Source organism: Pleurodeles waltl, chromosome 4_2 (genome assembly GCF_031143425.1).
Source record: "Pleurodeles waltl isolate 20211129_DDA chromosome 4_2, aPleWal1.hap1.20221129, whole genome shotgun sequence".
Taxonomy (NCBI): domain Eukaryota; kingdom Metazoa; phylum Chordata; class Amphibia; order Caudata; family Salamandridae; genus Pleurodeles; species Pleurodeles waltl.
Window position 1 is genome coordinate 74842531 of NC_090443.1, and position 17656 is coordinate 74860186.

The 17656-nt window shown below is 43.1% G+C and overlaps 1 protein-coding gene across 37 annotated transcripts in view; it reads left to right on the top strand.

Annotated features, from left to right (window-relative positions):
* NACA (nascent polypeptide associated complex subunit alpha) overlaps window positions 1–17656 on the top strand; it is a 56693-nt gene that overhangs the window by 11724 nt on the left and 27313 nt on the right. For 5 of the 37 annotated variants that reach the window (XM_069230724.1, XM_069230748.1, XM_069230749.1 and 2 more), the window contains exons 2-9: window positions 2814–2885; window positions 10769–11134; window positions 11767–11829; window positions 12410–12493; window positions 14591–14956; window positions 15581–15643; window positions 16223–16306; window positions 16798–16875. In XM_069230724.1, the coding sequence (XP_069086825.1) occupies window positions 2816–2885; window positions 10769–11134; window positions 11767–11829; window positions 12410–12493; window positions 14591–14956; window positions 15581–15643; window positions 16223–16306; window positions 16798–16875 (1174 nt within the window). In that variant the 5' untranslated portion in view covers window positions 2814–2815. Of the gene's footprint in view, window positions 1–2813; window positions 2886–10768; window positions 11135–11766; window positions 11830–12409; window positions 12494–12985; window positions 13072–14590; window positions 14957–15580; window positions 15644–16222; window positions 16307–16797; window positions 16876–17656 lie in introns of those variants that run through there. The other 32 variants (XM_069230746.1, XM_069230757.1, XM_069230759.1 and 29 more) reach the window with 20 other exon arrangements.

Below are 17656 nucleotides of genomic sequence, written 5' to 3' on the forward strand. Positions count from 1 at the left end.
TCCTGGGGAAAGCGTCGCTGGAGCTGGTTTCTTTAGAAGGCAGGAGACAGGCCGGTAGGACTGGGGCCAAAGCCGTTGGTGTCTTCTTTCTTCTTCTGCAGGGGTTTTTCAGCTCAGCAGTCCTCTTCTTCTGTAAGTTGCAGGAATCTAAATTCTTAGGTTCAGGGGAGCCCTTAAATACTAAATTTAAGGGCATGTTTAGGTCTGGGGGGTTAGTAGCCAATGGCTACTAGCCCTCAGGGTGGGTACACCCTCTTTGTGCCTCCTCCCTGAGGGGAGGGGGGCACATCCCTAATCCTATTGGGGGAATCCTCCTTCCACAAGATGGAGGATTTCTAAAAGTCAGTCACCTCAGCTCAGGACACCTTAGGGGCTGTCCTGACTGGCCAGTGACTCCTCCTTGTTTTTCTCATTATCTCTCCTGGACTTGCCGCCAAAAGTGGGGACTGTGTCCAGGGGGCGGGCATCTCCACTAGCTGGAGTGCCCTGGGGCATTGTAACACGAAGCTTGAGCCTTTGAAGCTCACTGCTAGGTGTTACAGCACCTCCACCCAGAGCAGGCTTTGTTTCTGTCCTCAGAGAGCACAAAGGCTCTCACCGCATGGGGTCAGAAACTCGTCTCTCAGCAGCAGGCTGGCACAGACCAGTCAGTCCTGCACTGAACAATTGGGTAAAATACAGGGGGTATCTCTAAGATGCCCTCTGTGTGCATTTTTTAATAAATCCAACACTGGCATCAGTGTGGGTTTATTATTCTGAGAAGTTTGATACTAAACTTCCCAGTATTCAGTGTAGCCATTATGGAGCTGTGGAGTTCGTTTTTGACAGACTCCCAGGCCATATACTCTAATGGCTACCCTGCACTTACAATGTCTAAGGTTTTGCTTAGACACTGTAGGGGCATAGTGCTCATGCACCTATGCCCTCACCTGTGGTATTGTGCACCCTGCCTTAGGGCTGTGAGGCCTGCTAGAGGGGTGACTTACCTATGCCACAGGCAGTGTGAGGTTGGCATGGCACCCTGAGGGGAGTGCCATGTCGACTTAGTCATTTTCTCCCCACCAGCACACACAAGCTGGCAAGCAGTGTGTCTGTGCTGAGTGAGGGGTCACTAGGGTGGCATAAGACATGCTGCAGCCCTTGAAGACCTTCCCTGGCATCAGGGCCCTTGGTACCAGGGGTACCAGTTACAAGGGACTTACCTGGGTGCCAGGGTTGTGCCAATTGTGGAGACAATGGTACATTTTAGGTTAAAGAACACCGGTGCTGGGGCCTGGTTAGCAGGGTCCCAGCACACTTCTCAGTCAAGTCAGCATCAGTATCAGGCAAAAAGTGGGGGGTAACTGCAACAGGGAGCCATTTCTTTACACCCCACTAATGCAGAAGTACGAGCCTCGGGGCTTACCATATTTATGGTGTCTCTCAGGACTGCATTGGTGGCATCAGATGGTGAGGGATTAGGCAGAGAAATAATACGGTTTATATTGTCCCCCAGCTCAAGAGACAATCGCCTTTCCGCAAGTTCAATTTCTTTAGACAGTACGCTAACAGCTTGGACTAAAAACTAGTCTAAAGTAATGCCTGCTTTTACAGGGGTCACAGCTGGATTCTTCCCTGCTGGAAACTTGTTTGCCCATAGTCGCACTCAGTAACGCAAGGTAATGATAATAGTGGACAGACAGCCACTTAAATGTGCAGTGCCGCTGTCCCAAAATTCCAAGAGAGGTGGCCGGTCGATGATGGTCCAGGTTTTATCATGGTCACATCGTGTGACGTGGACTGCTACGTGCACTTTTAGCATGGTTTGAGAGTTACTACCCTCAGGGGTGCTGGGTAGCGTAGTCCCACCCCAGCGCGATGGTGCAGCAGTGCAGACGGAAGCCAGGAACTAAGAGAATCCAGTGCTGCGGGTTGCCAGGTGCGCTTTTAGCGCATTGAGTCACTATCACCAGGGATGCGGGGGGGGGCGAAGTTCCACCCCAGCGCGATGGTGGCAGCAATGATGGCCAGGAACCAACAGAGTTAAGAAGTGCACTTTAAAACTTGTATTTCTTATTTTATATGGAACTGTCTCCACTCACTCATTTAAATGAATGGTGCCTTCGATTATACTTCAGAAGACCTCATTTAGGACAATTATTATTGATGCTTCTACCAGTTACTCATTGTCTAAATATCACAGTTACTTTAAGTAAGGAAATTACTGTTCTGATTAGTGCCATTTTTAGCATGCAAAAATCTTTATTTTGCCAGTTGCAGGCTAGAAATAGATCCTGCATGACTTGAAGCCAATATACCTATTTTAATGCCAACATATCATATTTAGGTCTGGTGAACATGAGTGCTCACACAAGCAATAAAACTGTAATTTATTAAGAATTTCACTCACAGGTCACTTAATTATTACATGAGGTCGTGAAATACCACATTTCATATAGCAGGAAGTCCTTGAATTTAGCACTCTTTTCTTGTCTGTTTGTGAATCCTACATTGAGAACATGATATGTGAGGCGCTGTGCTAAAATAGGATAAATCACTGCTTGCTGGCTATCTATCATCTGTTAATCACATTGGAGATATCTTCCTTTAAATTGTCAGCCAACCCTCTTGGTTTTGTCGGTGGATTATTTCAGTGGAAACAATTCATGTTCTATATTTTGGATGCTTTACAATGTTGTTGTCTTGTATGTGTAGTCCGTTTACCATGCTTCTTGTGTTGCACAAGAAAGAGTCTGCAATGTATTTTTCGTAATTTTGATTCAACTTTGGAAACATGTACAGTTGTGGCCTGTTTTTTTTTCTACTCTTTTCAGAAATGCCTGGTGAAGCCACGGAAACCGTACCTGCCATGGAACAGGAACTGCATCAACCGCAGGTTGAGACAGGTACACGTTGTTGTTGTTGTTTTTTCTGGCTCTTTTGGGTATTTACGTCTATCCAGAGCAGGTGTTGTGGAGTGCTTGACTGGATTCAAATCCAGGGGCATGTTGCGACATGGGAGCTGAACACTTTTTGTTTTATAGCATCACAAATGATTAACAGAAAAAAACAGTTTTTACACCCAGAAATGATCTTGGCACATAAATATAATCCCTTTAAACAGACCTTGTTAGCTGTTGTTTAAGATCTTGTGTATTTAATACTTTAAAATATATCCATGCAGTTGACTTAGAGATAGCTGTTTGTCCTTGTTTGGTTGACTTTCTTGTCTCATTTCCCTGCTTCTTCTTCAATAGATTATCTTCATACTCTGTTTCTCCCACCTCTGGTGCAATTCTTCTTTCCCGTAATCTGTTTGGGTGACGTGTCCTTCGACTGTTTGCACTCAGCATATTACTTTTTTCTTTTAGCACCTCATGGTGTAAATGCATACGTTTCCTTGCTCCCTGTTGGTGTGTTCCCTCCCCTAAGGTATTCCATTGCTTCCTTGTCCCCACTTGTCCTTTCTCTTTTTTCCCGTAATCTTGACATGGCATATTTGAAAAAAGACATCTGCATTGTCACATGCAATACATGCTTGTGTATCTGGTCTCGAAAAATCATAAAAATGTTACTGGAACTGCAGGTTGACTAACTTGAATAATCTACTCTACCATAACTGCAATGTACTTGACCCATAAACTTGTCTTACATTTTGTGATCCTAGTCAAATATTTTAGTTTACAGAGTTGCCTTTTTCTTCATTATCACATATGATTGTACCTTCAAGAATGTGAGCTCAGCATTTCTGCTGTACAAAATAAATCTTTGTTTAATTAAGTAGACTAAATGTTTGCTTCGTGTATCAAAATAATCAAGCCCTTTTATAGGGAACACATGATCCATTATCTGCCTCTTAGTTTACTAAATGCATTGCCATCAGGGCAGGAGTGTTTCTCAGTTTGTTTAAACACTCACTTTTAATAACTATATTAAAGTATGATGTGATTGCACGCTGTCATTTACAGACAGAGCATTTCTGTGAAATGTCAAAAAACCTTCCCACTAACCTGCAGCTTTACTGATAAAACTATATAATGTATTAAAAATCTGTAAAAATCACGTTTTAGAAAACATTTATTTTTTATACATAACCAAGTAACGTGTTCTGATTTGTTTTCATCCTATTAAAATATTTTTTTATATCTCAAAAGTACAAACAATGGGCTTTCACTACTACTGAAATATTTTGGAAATGTTTGTACAGTTGACTTAGCTATTTAAATGTTGTCAGGAAAAACCTGACATCCTGAAACTCTGCAGTGAGAAGGAAAATTAATTGTAAGAAAAACTGACTTTTGACCTCTGTCTCTGAACACAGCAAATGTGACAAGCAGAAGGTTTTAAAGGATTCATTATTGCTCCTCCACTTTCAGACTGAACAGAACACCTGTTCTTTGTGAACTCGCCAGAAGGGGCACGTGGTCAAGTGGATTTCTCAAGGCATGTGTATGTTATCCTGCAGTGGTTGTCTGTTGATGATTATCTTCATTGGGGAAAAATGGCAAAACCAATAGATCAGATGTGACAAAAACGAAAGAGAAGACTAGTCGATTTTGCCAAGGCTTGTAAAAAATAATTTGTTACTCTTTGTTGACATGTAAAAGTTGTGTGATTTTGTGTCTGCTTTTTAATTAACCTGTGTGTCAACAATACCTTTTCACTAACTTTCGCAGTAGGCTACCAAACAACTTAAAACACAAAAAAGTTCATTGGGTTTTCTACTAAACAAGTGGAGGGATTTTGTGACTTTAACTTAAGGTAACTAAGGTTTTGCATGCTTGGTCTCTTTTGGTGTTTGTATCTACTCCCGTAGCTGACAGGTTATAAATGATTGCTTTGCATTTTTAATAACTGCTTACTGTACATAGTTCAGGCATTTCTCTGCCCTATTTTTTTTGTATACGTTTGTCAAGATGATCAAACTATATTGCTGAGCTCCTTGAAGTGTTGCGTTCCTTTTGTGGTTTTGGTAATTCTGTTGTGCTGGATGTTGGTCTTATCCATCCCTCGCAAGGCCTTGTCTGTGCAGTATGCTTTGTAATCAGTACAGTTTTGGATTGGACATCTTGCTCTGGATGCTAACTGTAGCCATAAAGTTTGACCTGGTGTTGTCTGACTTGGCTCGGAAACACTCATTGCAATCACTTCTGCACCCTAAATCAACATTGGAAGATTTCTTGCCAAGGACTATTGAGGATTTGTGACTTGGATGAGTGTGGTTTTAAAAGCAATAAATTAATCTCAGTGATTGAAAATATATAATTCTCAAAATGGGCTGGAAAAAATAATGACTTGATGCTGGCATATCAACTGTGAGTGGTCCTTTAACTGCCCACTGAGGCTTCAAACTTTTTTTGGTGTCTGCCTTCAGTGCTGCTTTTGTCTAATATTTGCGAAGCTTCACTCATCTGTTTTAAATACTCTTAGCTGAGTGAAGTGTTTATGTGCTGTTCTTGGTTTTTGCCAGGGATTGCTAGTTTGGTTAATATCTGTTTGGCACATGACTCTTGTAGAATCCTGTGCTGTTTCTAACTTGTGTGCTGTGGATAAGCTCTTCCTGAATGAGTGGCTCACATGGCTCATCTTTCTTTTTTATTATCCTTGTATTTGTCTTTCTAAATTGGTGGGAGTTGACTTGGCCATATAGAAAGTGGAACAGCCTGTCCATGTAACCTTTATTTTTTGACCTGGTAAATTCCAGGATGCTTCCGTAACCAGTTTGTGATCTATTTCTCTTCTGCTACTTAACCAGTGAAAATGTTATGGTAATATTTTGTTTTTGTTTTTCGAAACCTAACTTCAAAAGGGGCTTTTTTGTGAGAAACTGTTGTTTTTATGTTTACACTGAGGGTATTTATTTACTGTAGTTTCAGACTTTGTGTTGAGTGCGATATATTTTTATTCCTGTGAGCCTAAACCCCACTTGCACCCTTTCAGGGTTTTGTTTTGAGGTTTCTTTCTTTTTTTAAATTATTAATGTTGTCTGTTGGTGAAGTGTGCTTTGTAGTAGAACTGGGGTTGGTATTATTGGAGGTTCTGTAGAGCAGTTGTCATGATTATGTTACAGTAATTTGTCCACCAGGGAAAGGTAGACACGCTCCAGCTGAGGATGCCCAAGCATTTGTCTCTCAGAACCTAAAGGTGGTAGACGCAGATTCCCAGGGTGAGGTTGTGCCCTTTGATGAGCATGTTGAACCTTCAGGTATGTCAACTGGGCATGGTGAGATGGGTCTGCTGACATGCCTGTGTACACCTTTGTGGAAACACCGCTTTCTGTTCACTTGCCACCTCCACTGCCTCTTCTCCACATGGTCCTCCATGCAAGTTTTCCGCTCGTCTTTTCTTGAAAAATGGGCAGCGTTTCTACAAGCTTTCCACTTTTTCTTAATCATTTTTCACATTTGTGTTCCAGTTTTCTTTAAAGTGTGCAGACATTCCTACCCATTGATTATCTTGACAGGCGAACACCGTTATCATATGTTGTCATTGTTACATATTGACAAACTGCAAGTTCTTTTGCAAGCTTTGGTACATGGCTGGCTTGTTCTACAGTTGAATGCTTAAGGTGAGAATACACTTTTTGCTAGCACCGCTGTAATATGACTGCAGGCATGTAATAATATACATGGAACCTGGCCTTCAGAGTGAGGACAATCCAGCATGTTTTAGGTCAAGCATGTAAGCGCTTTTTGACCTCTTGTATGTATTCTGTGGGCTTTTAACCACACTGATTTGAAGCCCATCACTTTCACTTGTTTGTGGGCTTTCCTTTAAAAAAAATCCCTTGATGTCATTGGTAAATGCTTTACGTTTGTCCCTCCTTAGGGCTGTTTTGTTACTGCTTTTCAGACTGACCCTGTTTATTATTTATTGCACGATTGCCAATATGCTTGAGCATGGGAGAACTGTTATCTTTTGTCTCTCCCCTTGGTGCTCCATGGCGCTCACAGTGTCAACTCCATTGGCGGTATTGTACTGCAGGTCACCTTGTTTACACTGTTAACTAATCAGTCATTTCATTCGGCTCTCTCCTTCAAGCTCCATAGCTTTTACAAAAACACTTGTAATTGATAAATGCTTTACGTAAAAAACGCAGAAATCCTCAAAGCAGCTTTTCCAGCACAGCAGGAGAGACGATTCTACGATATTCCCTGCTCTCAGGAAACTCGCCTCATAATGCTTTTCAAGCATTCTTTTACAAAACATTTTTGCTCATAACTCAGCCAGTTGTGGTCTTAAGACAGTAGGACCACCACTAAAGCGTTCACGAAAACGTGGTCTTTCTGTCTACATCATCTGTGGTCCCCGCACTAGGTTAGTGGGGACCCCAAAATAATAACCCCTCCCGCCATTCTGTGTTTTTTTTTTTTTTTTTTTTTTTTTTTTTAAAGCTTTCTCATGACTAGAAGTTTTGTTTTTCAGCTTAGAGTAGTTAATGTTTTAAGAGCCTTGTTTGTAATATTGATGCAGTAGGCCTACCAGCCTGAAAATGTGTAATGGATTACGCCCTCTAGGGGCTAAGTATATGCTTGCACTGCATTATTTTCTGCCCTTCTGTTTTCATATGGTTGTGCCCTTTAGGGGCTAACTATATGGTTACATGATCATGTTTCTTAGAAATTCTTTTTTTATTGTGGTGTCCTCTAGGGGCTGTTCTTAGCATTAAAGTCCACATACTGCAATATTTGAAGTACTCAGAAACTTGCCCCATAATGCTTTGCAAGCATTCTTTTACAGAACATTTGTGCCCATAGCTCAGCCTGTTATGGTCCTAGGACAATGGGACCACCACCAAAACCTTTGGCTTGGCGCACCCTTTCTGTCTAGGTCAACTCTGGGTCCCCACGCTAGGTAAGTGGGGACCTCAAAATAATAACCCCTCCCACCATTCAGTGTCTTTAAGCTCTCTCATGACTAGAACTTTTGTTTTACACCTGAGGGTAGTTTCTGATTTAAGGGTCTTGTTTGTTATATCATTATAGTAGGCCTGCTAGCCTTAAAAATGTATAATGCACTACGCCTTCTAAAGGCTAAGTATATGGTTACACTGCATTACCTTCTGCCATTATGTTTTCATGTGGTTATGCCCTCTAGGTGCTAACTATATGGTTACATGATCATGTTTCTTAGAAATGCTATTTTTATTGTGGTGTTCTCTGGGGGCTTTTCTGAGCATTAGTCAACATACTATAATGTTCATGACACTTGAAAACTCAGCCTATGGTGGTCCTAGGACAATGGGACCATCTTCAAAATGTGTTCACCACAACGTTCTTTTTCTGTCTAGATCATCTCTGGGTTCCCACACTAGGTTAGTGGGGACCCCAAAATATTAACCTATCTCACCATTCAGTGTATTTTTAAGCTCTCTTATGGCGGGAACTTTTGTTCTCCACCTGGGAATAGTTTGTTTCGAGTGCCTTGTTTGGAAAAAGTATTCCAGTAAGCCTGCTAGCCCTTTAGTTATATGCAGAGCTACTGGGATTATGTGGTAGGAAGGACCAAAATATGTGGCAAGGTTGACCTATTAATGTGGCAAGAGAAGGTCCGTAGTAAATTTACACAATGCCAATAGCTCTCAAGTAAATGTGATATCTATTGCATTGCAAATGCTTGTTTTGCGTTCTAATGGTACCAGATAATTTCTGTGTTAAACGATAATTGCTCGTTCTTCTAAATTCCAGACTATGCTGGTTTCCCAATGTAGTGACCTGCATTTAAAGTGGATGTTGTGGCAACATCAATTCAGCACTTGAATTGTCATTCATATAATTTACTTCTCTAGTTTACCTACTCTGCATATTTACATCAGGAAGGTCAAGCATATGGAGAGATCTGTGTTAATTCCAGTATATAAGAAGTTACGCTTCCACTTCCTTATATGTGGCTGTGTTCTGCTTATGTAGAAGTGCCTTCACTGGTTGCCTTTTAAAGCGAGGCTTAAGTCTTTTGTGGCCTTTTTAGCCTATAAATCGTATATACTTGTGACACTTATCACTACCACTCAAAAGATGGACTCTTTGCTGCTGTTTTAGTTTTAAGCTAGTTTTGTTGACTTTTGCGATCTGTATGTGCTTGTTGATAGCCTGGCTGAATTGAGCATTGCCATTGCTGTGTATTTTGCAATCACGGCTCGTGGGTGTTGCAGGGGTGGGGCAGCACAAGGGGAGGCGGGGGTGTTCGGAGTGGGGGGCTGGAAATAGTAATTAAAAATAAAACTTACCTGCACGCCGTGCTGCTCCTTCGTCTTATGCTGCAGGCACAGGCTCATAACCTGCCCTTTGGCCAATCGTCAGGATTGGCTGGGAGCACCCAGCCAGGGTGAGGCCAGGCGTACTAGGAGCCTGTGCAGGCTCTCTCCAGCCCAGCAATTGTGTTGCTGGCTGGCGAGAGCCTACTGCGCATGTGTTCCTTTTTTGGAAGCAATATGCACAGAACATTAGAACGGGATAAATTATCAAGTGCTACCATGTTTCGCTTGCTGTATAACGTAATGGCTAAAATGAAAAACAAATGTACTGGCAAAAGTATACATCTCTTCCCTTGGCTTTCAACCGCCTTTTCTGTGTCTCTCTAATATACACTTCAATACAATAAAGAACACGCCACCTGCTTTGGTTGTCTGTTGGCCGTATGGCAGTGTCTAGCTAAGCCAAGGCGCAGGTCTGTGGTGAATTAGCCGCTGCGTTTCACCGCAGGCTGAAATTTGGAGAGTTTGGTGTTTGTGCTGCTGTGCGGTGGGTGCGCTGAGATCTTTGGCCTCTGTAAAGCAATAGTGCGGGTCAGCACACCATGAACAATAGAAGTGCACACTCTGCCTGGACAGCCAAGTGACCTGTGCAAATTCTCCTTTATTCCCGGGTGTCTAGTTTTGTTACTTGTGAAACAGGGACAGCAGACCATTATGTATATCTGCCCTCTTAGAGGGCCATTCCAAAGCACTGAATCAACATTTTTGAAAATCAAAAATGATTTTCATTTAAGCACTTGCGGTGGTTGGCCTAGTTGTGGGCTGCATTGTGACACGTTTATCCCAGTGTGGTTTAAAAAAAATATATATATATATATGTGTGTATGTGTGTGTGTGTATGTGTGTGTATATATATATATATATATACATATATATATATATATGTGTATGTATGTTTTAATAAATCTATAACGTTGTTTTGCTTGGGTTTGTACTTGACATCTGCACAGCTAGACTGATGTGATTGAATTTAGGTCCTTTATGGTTACCCAATAGCAGCATAGTCCATAGTCAAGATTTCAAGGCGCACAGAGTACTGTGTAATACTAAAGCCTGTTATGTTACAGAACAGACTGCGAAGCTGTGCACAAAGCGAAATGTATTTGAGTTTAAACAGACTTATGAAGCTTTTGATTCATATGACACAAATGAGCAAAATAAGCTTGTCCTGAACTTACGTTGGTGTTTTAAAAGGAAAGAAAAAAAACAATGTGCCTACTTTTTGCTGCATTATATATTTACTGCAATAACTAATTTAATTTGGAAATGTTTGACAAAGTAGAGCTCATGTGGTACAAAATCTAATGGAATGCATATTTAGCAATGCCACCGGCAGCTCAAACATACTTGATATGTGGCAGCAACCGTTGGTGATGAAATAGTTACAGTCCCAGGCCACTCGGCGCTCTTTGTCATTGTCGTCTTTTAATTCTGTCCCTGCACAGTGTTTCACAAGTGCCCGTCTGTCTGTGTGTGTGTGTGTGTGTGTGTGTGTCCAGTTGTTTCACAGGATGTCTTGCTTTACTTTTCCTTCAGCATCTGCAGTCGCTTCCTCACCAGCTGAATTGCCTGCTACTGAGCTCCCTGCTGCGGCACCTGAGGTGCCTGTGGCTGCTGCAGTGCCAGAAATGTCTGCTGCAGCACTTGAAGTGCCTGTGGCTCCTGCTGCGCCAGCGGTCCTTGCTCCTGAACTTCCTGCTGCAGCTCCTGAAGTTGCCGCAACTGCTGATGTTTCTGAACTCCCCATTTCAGCTCCCTCTGCAGCTGCACACTCTGACCCTGCACTTGAACCCTCTGCCTCTGTGCAGTCTGTAGCAGCTACTTCCTCTGATCCTGCAGTGGCCGCACTAACTTTTGCTGAATCTGCAGCCCCTGTGCCGGTTTCTCCGGTCAAAGTTCCAGGTACCCTTCCTGCACTAACCCTACTTTTGCGATTGTGCGTGGCACCACGTTGGAATAAAAACCTCTGATTTGTGGTAATGGGTCACTTAATGACAGCATGGGGTATTTTCACTGGTATTCTTTAGGGGAGCCAAGAAGGATTTCCTCAAGGTCTCTTAATTCAAGGTTTTATTCGTTTTGTAAATATTTTTTGGACTTCAGGGTGCATGTGTGAAACTCTTTTTAATAAATTCTAAACATGTCCCCTGTTTGTTGAAACAATTCTGTTGCACCCACCACGTTGTCTGGTTGTGGCTTTTCCATTCTTCTCTGTGGCTTTTCATGTGGTGCTTCTGGATTTTGATAACACCATGGTGAGGCTAGGCTACCTCCTTTTAACTGTTGAGAGCACAGATGGATTTCTCTTGCTCTGCACTTGCAGGTTTGTACATTGTTTTCTTAAGAATCCCTCTCTGAGTAGAGGATTGCATTCTTCAAACTGATCTCCAGCCTGCTTTTGTGTAACTGGGTTCACTTTCGTAATATTGCTTTTTTTGCCCAAGCTGTTTGAGCACAGTAGAGCAAAGACATTGCTAACCTGACCAGTGCCTCCGTTCAGACCTGCGCATAACTGCCTCGTGCTCTTTCCATAGCGTCTGTTCCGGTTGATGCCTCAGTAGCTCCCGATTTGCCAGACTCGGCTCCTCCGGCCACAGGTATCCTAAATGTGAACGAGTGTTTACTTCACACACGCTTTGGTGTTGGTGTGCAAACTAATGGTGTGTTGCCTTTCCTTTGTGCTGTTTAAAGGAAAATCCCTTCAAACAAGCGTTTGTTTTTGCTCTTTTTTTCTTATTTGCACAGTGGTGCTTGGGGTAGTCATAAAGGAACAGACTCCATCTTGGTCTCAATAGACCACAACGTTTATGCTTAAAAGAAAGGACCATTCTTGGTGGTGGGGGTTACACTTTCTTTTGGCAGCGGGGTCGTGTTCTAGTGGTGGTATTCTCTTCTGAACACGTCGACCTGGTGTATGTGTTCGGTTCGCGGTCTTTCTTTACACAACTTTCTGTGTGCGCCTTCCTGTTGGTTGTGTTGGATGGCTTTTGCACGCCTTCACTGCATCCAAAGCAAATGTTCACCAGCATTTCGACCTCTTCTGTCAGCATTGTAGTGATGTCGTTGGATGGCACGTGGGCCTACTCACTTGGGATGTTGTCCAACTCTATTAAAAGCTCATTATTGCTGTAACTGGTTCTTCGTTACTTCCACTTGCTTTTTCTTTTGTCCCTGCAGTACCTTCCCCACCAGCTGGTGCTCCCGCAGCACCCCCCGCCCCCGATGTTGCAGCACCTGAACCTGTTCCTGCAGTATCGTCAGGTATCCTGTCTGACTAACATTCTACTCACCCTGACATTGCATTATTGGGGTTGTGTGCGGTTCTCCTAATGGAATTAAGTAGCTTGTTTATACATGGCACATTTTGGCCAAGAACACAATGTATTTTGCACGTAAACCAGTATATGAACTGGCCAGAGTTAATGTACTGTTTTAACGTGCATGGTCACTTGAGGTTTTCAATATTTAAAATACACCTGAAGGGTTTTTTTCTTTTTCATGGCGCACTGCATGTACAGTTTTTAATCACACATTACACTTTCTCTTCCTTTTGGAGCTATTGCTTAACGCTAGGTTACCCTCCCTGAAGAGAGTGTCAAAAGTGAGAGGTGATGTTTTCATCAAATAGCTAACCTTACTGTAATGACTTGCTCTTTCAATGCTCTACATATACTTGGTAGATGCACATACTTTTCGGGTTTCGTTACTATTATCTCTTTATTTTTGGTACATTATTTTCTTCCTTGGCTTCAGTCCCCTCCCAACCAGCAGCCGCAACTTTAGCTGTAGTGGCGGCTGAGCCAGCTAAAAAGTGGCCTATTTAGCCTATAAATCGAATATACTTGTGACACTTCTCACTACCACTCAAAAGATAGACTCTTTGCTGCTGTTTCAGTTTTAAGTTGTTAGTTTTGTTGGCCTTTGCGATCAGTTTCTTGTGTTTAACTTAAAATACAAAGGAAAACCAATATATCCTATGGAAGATGCATCTCCTGCCTCCGGCCGTTCATCCTTGGAAGTGGTGTACTTCACACAGCTCCTATGGTGCTTGTTTAGAGCATTGCAGTGTATTTTGCAGTCGCGGCTCGTGGGTGTTACGGGGGTGGGGCGGCACATGGGGAGAGGCGGGGGGCTGGGAATAGTAATATATATATTTTTATAAATAAATGAATAAACTTACCTGCACGCCGTGCTCCTCAGTCTTCTGCTGCAGGCACCGGCTCCTACCCTGCCCTGCGACTAATCCTGACGGTGCTCAAAGCAGCTGCAGGATTGGCTAGGAGCTCCCAGCCAGGGCAATCCCAGGCAGACTAGGAGCCTGTGCAGGCTCTCTCCAGCCCAGCAACTGTGTTGCGGGCTGGAGAGAGCCTACTGCGCATGTTCGTTTGGCCGGCCCGAGATGGCCGGACAAATATACACGCGCAGTGAGGGGGGTGCTGTGCTGTATTTTCAGCAGCGCTGCCCCCAAGGGGGGCAGAAATGGCCTAAAATAAATTTGCCCCCCCAGGGAAATGACCCTTGCCTAAGGGGTCGCTCCCCTTGTGTGAAATTGATGCAAAAAAAATAAAAATCCCTGGTGTCTAGATTGGACTAATAAAAGTAGGGCGAAATGGCCTAGAGTTAATTTTGCCCCAAGGGGAGTGACCCTTGCCTAATGGGTTGCTCCCCACGTTAAAAAACAAAAAAAAAACCTGGTGTCTAGGGGTCCCCCCCCCCCCCGGGGCAGAAATGGCTGTAAAATAATTTGGACTGATGTGATTGAATTTAGCTCCTTATGGCTACCCAATAGCAGCATAGTCCATAGTCAAGATTTCAAGGCACATGGAGCACCGTGTTATATTAAAGCCTGTTTGTTACAGAACAGACTGCATAGCTGTGCACGAAGCTAAATGTATTTGAGTTTCAACAGGCTTATAAAGATTTTGATTGTTATGATACAAATGAGCAAAATAAGCTTGTCCTGAACTTACGTTGGTGTTTTAAAAGGAAAGAAAAAAAACAATGTGCCCACTTTTTGCTGCATTATATATTTACTGCAATAACTAATTTCATTTGGAAATGTTTGACAAAGTAGAGCTCATGTGGTACAAAATCTAATGGAATGCAGATTTAACAATACCACTGGCAGCACAATGGACGGTGCACTACTATTAAATTTTGAATAGACCCAAAAAATATATATACTTGCTCCGTGGCAGCAACCGTTGGTGATGAAATAGTTACAGCCCCAGGCCACTCGGCACTCCTTGTCAGTGTCGTCTTTTAATTCTGTTCCTGCATGGTGTTTCACACTGTGTGTGTGTGTGTGTGTGTGTGTCCAGTTGTTTCACAGGATGTCTTGCTTTACTTTTCCTTCAGCATCTGCAGTCGCTTCCTCACCAGCTGAATTGCCTGCTACTGAGCTCCCTGCTGCGGCACCTGCGGTGCCTGTGGCTGCTGCAGTGCCAGAAATGTCTGCTGCAGCACTTGAAGTGCCTGTGGCTCCTGCTGCGCCAGCGGTCCTTGCTCCTGAACTTCCTGCTGCAGCTCCTGAAGTTGCCGCAACTGCTGATGTTTCTGAACTCCCCATTTCAGCTCCCTCTGCAGCTGCACACTCTGACCCTGCACTTGAACCCTCTGCCTCTGTGCAGTCTGTAGCAGCTACTTCCTCTGATCCTGCAGTGGCCGCACTAACTTTTGCTGAATCTGCAGCCCCTGTGCCGGTTTCTCCGGTCAAAGTTCCAGGTACCCTTCCTGCACTAACCCTACTTTTGCGATTGTGCGTGGCGCCACTTTGGAATAAAAACCTCTGATTTGTGGTAATGGGTCACTTAATGACAGCATGGGGTCTTTTCACTGGTATTCTTTAGGGGAGCCAAGAAGGATTTCGTCAAGGTTCATTAATTCAAGGTTTCATTCTTTGTTGTAAATAACTATTTTTTGGACTTTAAGGGGCACGTGTGAAACTTTTTAATTAATACTAAAAATGCCCCCTGTTGAAACAATTCTGTGGCACCCACCACGTTGTCTGGTTGTGGCTTTTCCATTCTTCTCTGTGGCTTTTCATGTGGTGCTTCTGGATTTTGATATCACCATGGTGAGGCTAGGCTACCTCCTTTTAAGTGTTGAGAGCACAGATGGGTTTCTCTTGCTCTGCACTTGCAGGTTTGTACATTGTTTTCTTAAGAATCCCTCTCCGAGTACAAGATTACAGTCTTCAAACTGGTCTCCGGCCTGCTTTTGTGTAACTAGGTTCACTTTCATAATATTGTTTCTCTACTGTTTGAGCACAGTAGAGCAAAGACATTGCTAACCTGACCAGTGCCTCCGTTCAGACCTGCGCATAACTGCCTCGTGCTCTTTCCATAGCGTCTGTTCCGGTTGATGCCTCAGTAGCTCCCGATTTGCCAGACTCTGCTCCTCCGGCCACAGGTATCCTAAATGTGAACGAGTGTTTACTTCACACACCCTTATCCCTTCTTGGTGTACAAACTAATGGTGTGTTGCCTTTCCCTTGTGCTGTTTAAAGGAAAATCCCTTCAAACAAGCGTTTGTTTTTTCTCTTCTTTTTTCTTATTTGCACAGTGGTGCTTGGGATAGACATAAAGGAACAGACTCCATCTTGGTCTCAATAGACCACAACGTTTATGCTTAAAAGAAAGGACCATTCTTTGTGGGGGGTTACACTTTCTTTTGGCAGCGGGGTCGTGTTCTAATGGTGGTATTCTCTTCTGAACACATCGACCTGGTGTATGTGTTCGGTTCGCTATCTTTCTGTACACAACTTTCTGTGTGCCTTCCTGTTATATTGGATGGCTTTTGCACGCCTTCACTGTATCAAAAGGCAATATTCACAGCAGTGCGACCTCTTCAGTCAGCATTGTAGTGACGTCGTTGGATGGCACATTGGCCTACTCACTTAGGATGTTGTCCAACTCTATTAAAAGCTCATTATTATTGCTCTAACTGGTTCTTCGTTACTTCCACTTGCTTTTTCTTTTGTCCCTGCAGTACCTTCCCCACCAGCTGGTGCTCCCGCAGCACCCCCCGCCCCCGATGTTGCAGCACCTGAACCTGTTCCTGCAGTATCGTCAGGTATCCTGTCCTACTAACATCCTACTCACCCTGACGTTACATTATTGGGGTTGTGTGCGGTTCTCCTAATGGAATTAAGTAGCTTGTTTATACATGGCACATTTTGGCCAAGAACACAATGTATTTTGAACCATAAACCAGGATACGAACTGGCCAGAGTTAATGTGCTGTTTTAAGGTGCATGGTCACTTGAGGTTTTCAATATTTAAAATACACCTGAAGGGCTTTTTCTTTTTCATGGCGCACTGCATGTACACGGTTATTAATCACACATTACACTTTCTCTTCCTTTTGGAGCTATTGCTTAACGCTAGGTTACCCTCCCTGAAGAGGGTGTCAAAAGTGAGAGGTGATGTTTTCATCAAATAGCTAACCTTACAGTAATGTCTTGCTCTTTCAATTCTACGTATACTTGGTAGATGCACATACTTTTCGGGTTTCTTTACTTTTATCTCTTTATTTTGGTACATTATTTTCTACCTTGGCTTCAGTCCCCTCCCAACCAGCAGCATCAACTTTAGCTGCAGTGGCGGCAGAGCCAGTGAAAAGTTCTCCAGCTAAAACTACAGGTATTTAGTTTGCACTAAATTCCTTTGATGCCATGTGATTTGCATTTCTTACTAATATGATCTTACATGATCCCTTGCGTAAACCAGGAGTGTTTTACACTGTAGTGAGTGAATATCTGTGCATGAACGAACTATCCTGCTTTATGCCTTTGGTTGCTAGCTCCCTGGTGTTCCTTGATATATTTGTCTGCCATATGTCTGATCACCGGGCCTCTTGCATGTTCATTTAACATGCACACTTTAATTTTCTATGAGAAAAACTCTAACATGTTGCGTTGTTTGAATGTCTTGCACAGTGGCGCGCCTTAATGCATATGGAGAACATTCTCATCTTTCAGACTGTCATTTTATCTGCATATCGCTATTGGGAGGAGAACTTGTATGCACATGGAACTCCTAATCTGCACATGACCTCTGTCAATAGGTTGTGTGAAAATACAGAAATGCCATCTAAGGCTTAAAGAAACTCGTCTATCTTTTACAGAGCTTTGCACATGCCTGCTTTCTCTCAACCAGGCATCATACAGTTAGGAAGGCTGGGTGGTATTACAATTCGGCATTCATCTAATCAGTCAGTGAAATACACTCCTTGGCAGGAACTGCCGGACTGCTTTCGTGGTACCAAGATGGGTGTCGAATGAGAGTCCCTTTTGTGCTTAAGGTCTGCATTTCAGTTACTGCGATCACAGCTTAAGGTATGATGCTTCGAGAGACACAGGCGTGCACCAAGTGATGCAGTGGTTAATTTCCATGGTTAAGTGACTGAAAAAAAAACGGCACA